The 12,909-nt window shown below is 46.7% G+C and overlaps 1 protein-coding gene across 4 annotated transcripts in view; it reads left to right on the plus strand.

Annotated features, from left to right (window-relative positions):
- Positions 1 to 12,909, plus strand: part of ARHGAP26 (Rho GTPase activating protein 26) — a 482,086-nt gene that overhangs the window by 119,516 nt on the left and 349,661 nt on the right. For all 4 annotated transcript variants that reach the window (XM_004008912.6, XM_012178663.5, XM_004008913.6 and 1 more), the window contains exons 2-3: positions 6,701 to 6,796; positions 8,402 to 8,463. In XM_004008912.6, coding sequence (XP_004008961.1) covers positions 6,701 to 6,796; positions 8,402 to 8,463 — 158 coding nt within the window. The remainder of the gene's footprint in view (positions 1 to 6,700; positions 6,797 to 8,401; positions 8,464 to 12,909) is intronic.

The raw sequence follows: 12,909 nt of genomic DNA on the forward strand, positions 1-12,909 counted from the left end.
GAATTTTCCAGATAAGAGTACTGGAGCTCGTTGCCATTTCCTTCTCCATGGGATCTTCCTGACACAGGGATCGAACCCTTGTCTCTTGTGTCTCCTGTGATGGCAGGTGGATTCTGTACCACAGCCCTGAGTAGACCCTTCTAAATTGTATTTTCCTCAAGGATATGGAGTAGATACGTGTCATCTTTTTATTTCTTGAGTACATACATTGCCATCAGATTCTCAAATATTTGAGTAAATTAGGCATTATGGTATAATAGTTAAGAATTTGGGCATCAGAGGAACCAGGTTCTTAGACTACCAGTTATGAACTATGTAGTTGTGACAGGTTATTTAACCTCTCTGGTTTACCGATTTGAAAATGGGAGTAATAACACATGCTCAGTGCAATGGTTGTAGGGATGAAATGATTTAAATTGCTTAGTAGGTACATGTTACACAGTAAAGTATCCAATAAATAATATGTTTAAAGTTGTTTTGATTTACATAAAGGTGAGCTTGGATCTTCCACATTTTCCTTGAAGGATATTTTCATGTAAATAGAATTAGAAACCTCATCTGGAAAAACGTTGACGCACCTTTCTTTGTTCTGTTTGATTTCATTTTAAAAATCAACCCTGAAAATTTCATTAGCTTCAGTGCTCTGGTTGGAAAAACAAATTCTCCAGAGTCAGTGCTGGCTATGGCCTCATTTAAGAAATACAGTTTTAGGGGAAATGGCCTTAGGAAAAACATGCAGATGTGTACCCAGAATGCACACTGTGAGCTGTGTTGTGACTGATGTGGTTGGTGGGCATATCTGGAGAGGTGAGAGGTTTTCCGAGTCTCTCCAGCCATGTTTGAAAGAATGCAGAAGACACTGGTGGTGACTTTATCCCTCCAACCCTTCCCCTCCATGTCTCAGGCTTGAATGGATGAGACCAACAGAGGTTCTTGGAATGTATTAGGACAGTCCTTCCCCCATGGAGGCTAGGGCCCCTCTCTCTGCTTCTGACTGAGCATCCACTGGACATTTCCCTCCTCTCGCTAGTATCTTCATCAGTGGGACAGGATGAAGATTGGCCCTGTTGTTTTTCTGTGAGTCTTGGTACACCTTCCCTGACATAGTCACTTGCCACCTAGAAGCTATAGGCAAGACTGCACATCACAGAAATTAGTCAAATGTATTTGAACATGGTCTGTTTCCTTTTGCCTATGTAATAATCTGGAGTTCAGGCTGTAGAATGGCATTGAACAAGGAGACATCCCTTGTTTTTCTTACAAATTAAGCAATAGAACTCAGTTTAAAATGCTACATGTGACTTGGGGAAATGCCTCTCTCAAAGCAGTTTTCGGTAGAATGTGTTCTCAGCTTGTCCACATATGGGGAAAGAGAAGAGTCGCTGGGAATTGCTTTCACCTGTTTTAGCTCCAGGCGTGGGATGTGCTGGGGCTGAATAGGGACGCCTGGCTGTGACCAACAGTGACCGTGTTTGTAGCTCATTTTCCCGGTCACTTGGTATAGAGGTGGTTTTGTTTTATGTGCTTGCTGGCATCTCTTTATTCAGTTCTGTGGGAATCTTCCTTAATGGCAAGTGTCAGGGCAAGTGGCTGTATGTTAATAGTAACCAACCACATTCTTATGTGGTAAGCTCTGACCAGACTTGCATGGTTGGAAAGTTTCACCTAATGTACCTAATCTGTCTTTTTTTTTTTTTTCTTCACCCATCAAGTGTAAAATTGGGAATATCACCTTTGATGAGTGTGATGAACTATGGAGTGGCCAGTTTCCTCTCTCCTTTTGTTCTTTCAGTGACACCCTCTCTCAAGCAGTCACTGTGCTAGGTTCTTAGGATACAGTGGTGAACATGAAGGAACACAGTCATCACTCTTACAAAACTTGCCATCTGGGAGACCCTAAGCAGATAATTATCCGAATGATGTAAAGTTGCTGGGAAGAAGAGATACATAGGATTCTGGGAGTGAAATTGGGGCAGGGTTTGGCCTGAGTAGACGAGTCAGGGAAGACTTCTTGGAGGAAAGAACTATTGCACAGAGGGCTGCCGGCAGGAATAGGGTCCATTCCAGAAACTGGCAGAGGCCAGAGCTTCCGGAGCCCACGGGGAGGTGGCGGCCCAGACCCTGCAGAACCTTTGAGGCCTCCGGGGGTTGGGGGAGGGGGTTGGTTGGTCTGTGTCCTTAGAGCTCTGGGAAGCCACTGCAGGGCTCACTGCTGGAGCCGGCATGGTTGGGTGGAGAGCCACTGGGGGACAAAGCTGGGAGACGAGGAAGGGGCAGTTTCAGTTGTCCAGGCAATGGGGGTTTTGGTTTACAGGTTGCCGGTGTTGATGCAAGAGTGTGCAGAACTGCAATGCGCAGGAAGCCAAATAGACAGACTTGAGGAGGAGAGCGCTTGCTGCCAAAGATACCGCGCGGTGTCTGTCTCTGACCTGTGTGGCATGCTGAATGGTGGCGCCCTTTGCCTAAGTAGGGACACAGGAAGGGGCCTGTGGTTGGCTCTTTGGGGAGCCGGTAGGAGAGAAGAGAGGATTTCATTTTGAGAATGTGGAGCTTTACCTGAGAATGGGGCTTCTGAGGAAAAGCTGCAACTTCTCTGGGGCTCATGTCCTCCTCTCAGCTCTCAGTGTTGGTCCTCTTATCTAAAGAATCTGACATTCCACACAAACCAACTTGTGTTTCTTTGGCCAAGCAGATCGATGCAATAGGTTTTGAGGGCCACTTTGTCCAGCCCTGTCCTACACACTCATTGTGCATTGTAATTCAAAATCATTCACGAATCATTCTAAATGCAGTATGATGGGGTGCAGAGAATAAGTATAATTGGCTTTCAGAGAAGGGAGAGATTAACAAGGCCTGGAGACTTTGGTGTTCCTGTGCACACAAGAACACCACTTGTAAGCAGCCGAGAGGTTAATCCTGTTGCGAGTGCTTCCCTCGGCCGTTGGTCTGTATTAACTGGGACCGGTTTCTAGGTCCAGGGACAGTGATAGAGTAGCAGAGCATATACAGTCTTGCTAACTTGGGAGATCAGATGCACCGATAATAAACAATTGTGAGGTTACCTTGAGTTCTTCATTATGTATGCGTGTGTAAGCCCGTGTGTTCATGTGCACATGTGTGTTGTTTTACCCAAGGAACAAAAGGAAATGGCTTGACTTGTGCTATTACTTGTAAAACTTACATAAACTAACTTAAGAAATTAGGATAAACTACCCATTTCAGTGAAAGAAAGGATTATACTTGGCTTACTCTCTCAATCTCTGGGGAGTTAGTATCTGCTCTGGCATCTCCAGGAAAAGAAGGGCACTTTCATTTGGTTCTCGAGTGAGCAGCAGCTTTCGGAGCAGCCTGTCGGGGCCCAGACTTCCAGCTGCTTCCTCGTCCCTTCACTGCCTGGTCTCCTCACTCAGCGGCAGAGCCTACTTACTCTGTAAAGCAGATCCTCGTCCTCCCCAGAGGCTGCCAGTCACGCCTTCCCTCTGCTCTGGCCAGCGTTCTGCCTTTCTAGCAACAGATGTTTCTGAAAAGTAAATATTATTGCCTCTGCTTGGCTCCTTGCTGTGTCTCCGCTGCCTGAACATGAAACAGTGGGGTTATATGAGCAGGGTGCCACGAAGCTTGGCATGCACCCAGCCCCAACACCAGCCTCCCTGCCTTCTCTCCTCTTACTGAAATGTGTGTGTGAGATTCCTGCATGCATCAAGATGAAGGCACCAGAAAGAAGTGTCTGTGCAGCTGCAGACGCACTTCTGTAGCTGCAGACACTCTGTAGAGTTGCAGATCCACGTCTTAGAGGTCGTGTACGCTTTTGTCAGTCCCTTCACTTCGCCCACTCTCAGTACAGGTCATCGTGCTTCCCTTCCCGGGTCCTGTTACGGGAGGACTAATGTATTAAGGAAGGGTAGCCCAGCCCTGCCTAGAACAGAAGCTGACAGCCTACAGAGCGTTTACCCCGTGTGTCTCCGTGGGTCTCCTGGCAGCCCCACAGCTTAGGTAGGTCTCCTCATTCAGAGGATGATGACTTACATTAGGTGAGATGTTAGAGACTTTATGACTAACCCAGGGTTAGTTACGTAGCTGATCAGTGATAGAGCTAAAATGTGAATCCAGGAGCAGCAGAGGTTGAGGTGAGGGCCAGGGGCTGGGGAAGGGGTTGACCAGTGTGTAGAACCAGGACCCCAAGTAAAGCCAGTGGAGAAGGGAGGTTTTCATAGTTGAGCTGGAAATGCTGTTCCAAAGGCTGGGAGTAGATGCTGAACCAGGAAACAGCAGTGTTCACTGTACCTTTACACGGAGAGTTCTCTCTCAGGCACGTGTCATTCAAGCCCGTGGTAAGTTTCTTTTCAGATTCCGATGACTGGGCTTCTCACTCTACCCAGCTGTCCTTTCTGGCCCACAGCCCTGTATTGACTCCATACCAGGACTCATTACCTAATCTCCCATCCAGGGGACCAGCCTCTTTATCAGCTTTGTGGGGCCCACAGCGCTTTGCGGGGTGTGCTGTGTGTCACCACACAGGGAAGTCGGGTCACACTCTGGTGGTAAGCTTACAGGCTTGTTTCTGGCTCCATGGGCCTCCCGAGGAAGGCCCCACAAAGGCCCCATTGTGTATCATTAGCCACTGCTCAATCTTCGTTGGCAGCACAGCTTTTCAGGTGCCTGTTTGGGAGCTTTCCCAAGCCTGGCTCACTTTTCTCCTTTCTTCTACCTTGTTGAGAAGAGGGTCCAGCTTGAGTCTTACTTGCCTTATTGGAGAGGCACAGGAGGGTTGCTGAGTGGATAGAGAAGCAGTCCTGTTCTTACTCTTTGCTCAGGCCTTTATCTGTGAATCTCGATCAGAGAAACATTCCGGCAAAGCCGAGACTGAGCACCACCTGCCCACATTCCATGCACTGCATGAAGAGCTTTGTCTTCTACTTAGAAACATTGTTCTTCCTCATTTTCTTCCTGCCTGACTGTTGCCACCCCTGTCCTTCTCCCCACAGTGTTCTTTCAGATTCATCTGTTTCTTTCTTGACTCGCCAGGGAGTGATGTGTGTTCTTGGGGATATTCTCAGCCTGGGTTGGCCAATCTTAAGAGATGCCCTGAGAGATTTCTCTGCCAGAATCTTTATACTTTTGGCCAAGAACCATTCCATTAAAGTGACTGAATCAGAGACTGCTGGCCGTTGGCTCCTGTGTTCCCCTCCGCTCCGAGTGCCTTTCTCTTCTGGTGATGAGCAGCGGGCCTTGCACAATGCATAGCTAGCTTGGGACCCGCGTCATATGAGCTGAGGTTGGGAGGGCAGTCCCAGAGCAGGAGCCCCTGGAAACCATGCAGGGGTCTGAGCCTCAGACCCAAGAATAGCGGGACAGCCCACCTGGCTCCATTGCTTGGGGTGAACACTGGGTTTGGCGAGCTCACTACTGGGGATTGGATTTGTATATAGCTTTCCCCACCCCTGCCACACACATATTATTTAGCACGTACTGAGCAGGGTACAGTGCCAAGTACATGGAGAGGAAACAAACAGACCAAGCCAGTAGATGGAAAAAGCATGACCCCTAACCTCAAGGGACAAATTTAGGAACTAAAAAAGAAGTGCTGAGGGTCATGGATGCTTTTATTCCAGAAGGCTCTGTTGATCTGTGAAGCTAGAACCCTCCCTCGCCCCTGACTCCCCCTAGTACCTTATGAAAGCCAGACCTCGCTGCCAGTTATGCCTCATATTTCCCTCCTCTGGGAATTTGAACATAATGCCATTTCCCCTTCAACGAGGGAAACATGTCCGAGGGTAATTTGAATGATTAGCCTAATCTGCAGCAAGGCTGCACATGGAATTAAGTTAAGCACATTTGTGCCTAGCAGCCTTGTCCATCAGGCCACTTAAAGGTACCTCGGTGGTTTATACCCTTAACAGAAGCTGAGGGTTCCGGAAGGGTCATTGGTTTTTATTACTGTCTTAAATGAAAGCTTGTTTTTAAAATTTGACAAGGGCCTCTGAGAGCTTTCTTTATTACTACCATGTGTGGGGTGCGTTTTTTACCCCAGCTCAGAACATTGCCAGGGCTTTGTTCTTGTGACAGTGGTGGAACGAGGTCACCCAGGGAACTATCTGGTTCAGGCAGAGCTTTGTCAGGCTGGCGGCTGCTCTCCTCTGAGGGGAGCCCAGAGGGTTCTGAGAACTCAGGCCTTGTGTGTCCTTGAGTCAGAAGAGGGGGTTCTGGTGCTCCTGTGCAGTTCCAAGCTCTTTCTGCCAGCTCCCACCTAATGCCTGTTTGTCTTGTGTGTTAGATTGAGGTGCGTATTGTTGAGTCTGACATGAGGGCAGCTTCACTGACCATGCAGAGGGTCAATGACAGAGCAGGGCTGAGCAGATCCTAATGTGGGCTCTGACCCTGACATTCTTAGGCAAGTGGATTCCCACCCGTATCAAGTGGAGATGGCAGGACCTGCTGTGTAGCTTGAGGAATTAAGAGAGAGGGCGCCAGACTTGTTAAAGCAAATGTAGCAAAAGTACTGACTTGTGAAGCAAATCAGCTATTTCATGTTATAAACAGTTATTTACTATTTTGAATCGACATTATTTTGTGCTCTGAGATGGACTCAGGAACAGATCTAGCTGCTTTTTGTAGTACAAGGACTAAAAAGTGCAGTAAATATGAAAGCAGATTTATTTCAATAATTCACATTTTTTACTCTCTTTTTTGTTGTTGCTAGATTTGTCTTCAGCGAAGCGGAAGTTTGCAGACTCCTTAAATGAATTTAAATTTCAGTGCATAGGAGATGCAGAAACAGACGATGAAATGTGTATAGGTAAGTCGCAGCCACGTGTAAGGGGTGAAAAGTGCGCGGTCCACCACACTTTCATCGTCCTCACCGGGCCTCTCCCCTGGAACAGCGAGCATGTAAGTGTCACACATTAAGAAGTCGGTATTGAGAGCAGAGCCAGCACGGTGGAGTGAGCATCGGGGGCCCTCGGGCTCTCCTGGGCTTCTCCTCGGAGTCCTGGGGCCACCTCACCGCCTCTGGCCTTAGGAGAGCACGGGAAGGTGGGCGGTGGGGCTCCTGTCTCCACCCTCCACTAGCATGCTGCTTCTGGCTGGCTTCATGACGTTCTTCCCCTAATTCCAAGCGTGGTGCCTTAGGATTAGAACAAAAGCAGAGCATGGGGAGACGGGAGAAGAGCTAGATCAGAGGTCCTAATGCAGACATGTTTTCTTGGACACTCATTTTTTAAAACTGAATTACCATATAAATTGAATTTGTGTCAAGTTCCAGTTTTTCAGCTTCTCTAAAAATTGGGGAGCCTGAGAAGCCGACCTCTTGTTCTGCCCTGGCAGCAGTTGGCTGGGGCTATGTAGTTGTCCTCGCTTTTGGATGTGGAGAGAAGCTGGGTGTCTGCATCATTCACTGGCCCCCACCCCACACACACACCTGCCCCTTGCATTTTCCTTAGCAAATAGACTGAGAGTGGAGGTTCCCACTTATTCCCTCACTGCATCTCTCTTCACCATCTCCTGTCCATCTTCTGTGGGCAGCACTGAGCACAGAGGATTTGCAATGTCAAGACACCTGTCTTTGCCAGATCCTAGTCTCTACACCTTATTCTTCCATTGGGTGTATTGGTTGACTCCATTAAGTGAGCAGGAGTTGAGCGAGTTACATTAAATTAATTAAGTCACCAAATGCTTATGGAGTCCCTGTTGGCTTACAGAGCATCAGAATCTGGGGGTGAGCAGAGGGAATTGGGAGACAGCTGAGAGCAGTGAAAACATATCATTGTTGTAATGCCTGAATATGTGAATGCTTTTCTCAACAATACATGAATGTCTCCAATATCCTTAGGGCTATTGTATGCAATGCTTGTTGTGTTTGGAATAATTTCAGTGAAAGAGACTGTCTACGCCTGATTGCTGTGCTGCCAACTGTGTTGCAATAATAAGGGGCTTGAGGATTCAGAGAGGAGGAACCCAAGGCAGAGAGGTGGCTTCCAATGCCAGCAGCGTTGTTTGTTTAACTCTGGTGCAAAGAAAAGGTTGGGTTCTGACGCAGCCCCACAACAAAGGTTGCAGAGGTTGAATCCTGGGCAGGAAATCCTTGAACTCCTGAGAAGAACTCTACACCATCCAGCCTGGGAGCTAGCCAGCATCCCGTCAGTCCTGGGTACTCTCAGGAACAGGCAGGCCTTTTCCTTGAAGGAAACCCTTCCCCAGCTTGAGTTCCCAGTGGATTATCCTGCATTTTGGGGTCATCCTTAATGGTTAGTGATGAAAAGACAAGGGGAGCCTTGGGAAGAGTTGTCTTTAGGCTTCTGCACATGCCAAGGGATTTTAGTCCATAACATAATAGCTGTATCTGGAAGGGTTTCCAAGAGCCTTTCACTCTACTTCCACCTCACACCCCCTTTCTCTTTTCCAGCAAGGTCTTTACAGGAGTTTGCCACTGTCCTCAGGAATCTTGAAGATGAACGGATACGAATGGTGAGTATGGCTGGGTTGCCCTTGGTCATGGACAGTATGATCATTGGGGGAGCACAGGGTTTGTTATCAGAAGAATGGGGTTGAGTCCAGGCTCTGCCACTTGAGTGCTCTAGGCTCATGAGCAAACCTCATCTTCTCATCCTTGTTGGGTTTTGAAGCCTTTTGTAAATATTAAAGGTTTACCATGCATAACTTAGAACCACATACTTACCCTCCTAAAGATTCACTATAAGGTGTGTGTGTATATATGTACACACACACACACACACACACACACACACATATGTATATAAAGTATATGACTTAGGGTGGATCTTTTGAATTACTTAACTTCTGGATGAAATAAATCTTTTGAGTTTAACTCAGATCCCTTATTGGCAGAATGGGAATGAAAGTGCCCTGCCCTGCTCTCCTTCTCTTCACCTTACTAAATTCATCCAAGAGCTCTCTCTTGTTAATTCTAAGGCACCTAACACAGTGCCTGCCATGTTGGTAGGCACCCAGTCAATGGGTACTTGGTAAATGTTGGGAACTATAAGAAGCTTTTCAAAGAGAGGCAATATGCCAATTCAAGAATCAAACACTGATCTCCAGGTTTCTAAGAGATATCTTTTGTATGAGGATTTATTCTGATGTCATCCAGCATTCACAGATAAGGGATTTTGCGTTCACAAGAAGCTCTTTTGGGCCTCCCCCTTTTTCCTAAGAATAAGGAATGAAGCTGCATGCTGCTTTGTCCCCAGGTGGGCTTGTCTCTAGGCAGCAGTGCCACAGAGGAGAGTCATCTGTGAGCATTTGTTTCTCTTCCCATACTAATAGTCAGTGGTTTCAGGACTAAGTACTGTCTTAGTCTGCTCAGGTTGCCATAGACTGAGTAGCTTAAACAACAAGCATTTATTTTTCACAGCTGTGGAGACTGGTAGTCCAAGATTAAATTGCTGGCTGATTTGGTTCCTGGTGAGGGCCCTCTTCCTGGCTTGCAGACGGCCACCTCCTTCCTGTTTCAGAGAAAGGTCGGGGCCGCTCTCCTGCCTCTTCTAACAAGGTCATTAATCCCATAACGAGGAATCTATCCTGATGACCTCCAAAGGCTCCATCTCTAAAAATCAGTACTATCACATTGTGAGTGTTGATAACCTGAGGCTTATTAAAATTTTAAGTTTATTTGAACAAAAATTGATTCAAATTGGGCAGAACCAATCCATAAATGGTTAGGAGCACCCCATCAAAAGGAGACAGGGCAGAGACTTTTGTATAGCAGATGTGGAAGCAAAGGAAGGAAATTATTTGATTGGCTATAGCTTAAGTGGTTTCCTAATTTGGAAAAGTCTAGTTGTTTGTGATTGGTTTCATTTTCTTAGATTTCAGTTTCTTAACCTTGAGGGACTTAAAGCCTTGGGTTTTAGTTTGCTTATGTAGGCTGCTAAGGCATTAGAGCCACCTCAGTCTAATGGCCTCCTTGTTTAATTTAATAGGGGTTAGGGCTTCAATCGGAGAAGGCAATGACAACCCACTCCAGTACTCTTGCCTGGAAAATCCCATGGATGGAGGAGCCTGGTGGGCTGCAGTCCATGGGGTCGTGAAGAGTCGGACACAACTGAGCGACTTCACTTTCACTTTTCACTTTCATGCATTGGAGAAGGAAATGGCAACCCACTCCAGTATTCTTGCCTGGAGAATCCCAGGGATGGGGGAGCCTGGTGGGCTGCTGTCTATGGGGTCGCACAGAGTCAGACATAACTGAGGCGACTTAGCAGCAGCAGCAGCAGCAGCAGCAGCAGCAGCAGGGCTTCAATGTGTGAATTTTGGAGGGGATGCAGTTCAGTTCGGAGAAGGCAATGGCAGCCCACTCCAGTACTCTTGCCTGGAGAATCCCATGGACACAGGAGCCTGGTAGGCTCCAGTCCGTGGGGTCGCTAAGAGTCCGACACGACTGAGCGACTTCACTTTCACTTTTCACTTTCATGCACTGGAGAAGGAAATGGCAACCCACTCCAATGTTCTTGCCTGAAGAATCCCAGGGACAGGGGAGCCTGGTGGGCTGCCGTCTGTGGGATTGCACAGAGTTGGACATGACTGAAGCGACTTAGCAGCAGCAGCAGCAGCAGCAGCAATTCAGTTCACAAGCTCTACGAAGACATTATGTAGGCATGCATTTTCTATTTTAACTCTCATGATGACTCTATGAAGTGGGACCTTTATCATCCCCATTGTCCAGATGAAGATACTGAGATTTACGTCTGTAAAGTAATATGACCAAAATCTCACAGTTAATAAGTGGCACAGTCTGGATTCAAACCCAGGTGTGAGTGACATCAGAGAAGCAGGTGTTTCTGTTAAACTTCAACCAGAGGTCTGTCGCTTTCTGCTCTGTAGAGAGAGACAGTGTTTGTCCTGATTGCTCCCTGCTGGGTTCTTGAACCAGAGTCAGGAGGGTGGTGGGTGGAAGCAGAGCAAAGCTTGTGTGTTTGTGCACGTGCTAGTGCCTCAGAAAGGGAAGTGATTCTTTTGAGTCTGATTCTTGGCGGAGTTGTTATTTGGGGGTGGGGGGTGTGGCAGGCAAATCATGATGAATACTCTGCAGATTGCTATGGTCTGGGGTAAGGGAATAATGACTGGATTATACTTTTCAGCTTGCCTCTGCAATTTTATTATTAATGTCAGAAAATCGAGTTTCTGCTGTCTGCACATGAGTATCTGGCCATTGCAAGCCCCTTCCCTAACCTCCTCCCCTTGTGACAACTTTGTTTTCAGTTTACCTTAGCCTGGTAAAGCTGTACCTTCCTTGGGAAGCCTTCCTGGCCATCCTTTGTATTTTCTGAATGTCCAGTTCCTGCCTCTGACTTTGCATATGGAGTGTCTTGATAGTCACTGCATATATTTGAGTCCCATTGGAAGAATGAGTTCTTGAAGGGTGAAGAAGGGGCTACTGTGTTCCCATATTATCTTAGTGCTTGGAACTGAGTGGAAATTATATAGTCATAAAATTTTAGACCCACCTGGACCCCATTCCTTACTGTGTACAGCCCATTATTTGACAGATAAGAAAAGTGAGGTGTCCTGAAGACTGATAGCATGCAGTAGCAGGCACCGGGACAAGGACTTGGGCATCCTGATTCCCAGGTGGGAAGTTAGGGCTTTTGTATATTTAGCATCTAGTGAGGGCTGGATTCTCCCCCATGGAGGCCCACTGGAACAACTTGGGGAGTTTAAAAGATACTGATGTGTGGAATGAGGTACAGAGTTTCTGATTTATTGGTCTGGAGCGTGGCCTGGAGACTGGGATTTTAAAAATTCCTCAGGTGAGCCTAGCTTTCAGTTAACATTGAGAACCACTGGCTTAGGGGCTCTGAGCACCATTGTGAGTTTGAGACTTACACTTGATTTGTGGAAAAGATGAAATAAGTGAGCCAAATGACAGTATAAATCAAGCAAGTTAAACAGTATTGCAACACTCTAGAGTTAAAATATTATAACAGAAATGCTCTCAAAAGTGAGGAAAAGGCACATGGCAATAAATTTGGAGACCTGCCACCTTCTCCCCTTCGCATTGTCTAGTTAGTTCTTTGCTGTCTCCATCTGTGGCTTCTGGCATTTACCCTGTTAGTTTCATTGCAATGGATAGGCATGTGATTTAGAAAAATAATGCTTTGTTGCGATGAGATTCCTGAAATAATCAGTTGAGTGATGAGTGAGCAGTGAATGACTTAAAGGAAAGATTGTAAAATGTCGTGCTGCCTTAGAAAAGACCATAGAATCTTGGAGCTGGAACAATTCACCCCACTTATTTTGCAGATGAGGAAATTAGAGCCTAGAGAGGTTAAATGTTTTGCCCGTAGTCACACAGTTGGCAGCCAACCAAGAACCAATTCATTCATTTATTTAATTGTTGAAAACATTTGAGTGTTCCTTTGTTTCAGCACTCTTCTGTGTTTTGGGGATGATGGTGGACAAGTGAGCATTTATAAGACAGTGGCGTGTATGTACGTATATTGTAATGGTGAAACAGAGAGCTTCAGCTAGTCTACATCTTCTGAAGAAAATGCTTGGTGAGGTGGTGGGAAGTTTCTTTGGATTACTTTGGCAGTAGAGAAAACCTCCCTAAAGAGGTGATATTTAAGCTGAAAACTGAGTTGCAGGAAGTAATGAGTTGTCCGCACAAGAATTTGGAAACAGAACATCTAAAAGAACAACCAAATGCAGAGTTTCGGAAGTGGGGAAGGTTTGGTCCATTTGAAGTGCTTTCAGGTGACAGTAAGGCTTCCCTGATAGCTCAGTTGGTAAACAATCCGCCTGTAGTGCAGGGGATCCCAGTTCTATTCCTGGGTCGGGAAGACCCACTGGAGAAGGGATAGTCTACCCACTCCAGTATTCTTGGGCTTCCCTTGTGGCTCAGCTGGTAACAAATCTGCCTGCAATGCGGGAGACCTGGGTTCAGTCCCTGGG

Source organism: Ovis aries, chromosome 5, assembly GCF_016772045.2.
Source record: "Ovis aries strain OAR_USU_Benz2616 breed Rambouillet chromosome 5, ARS-UI_Ramb_v3.0, whole genome shotgun sequence".
In the NCBI taxonomy this organism is placed as follows: Eukaryota; Metazoa; Chordata; class Mammalia; order Artiodactyla; family Bovidae; genus Ovis; species Ovis aries.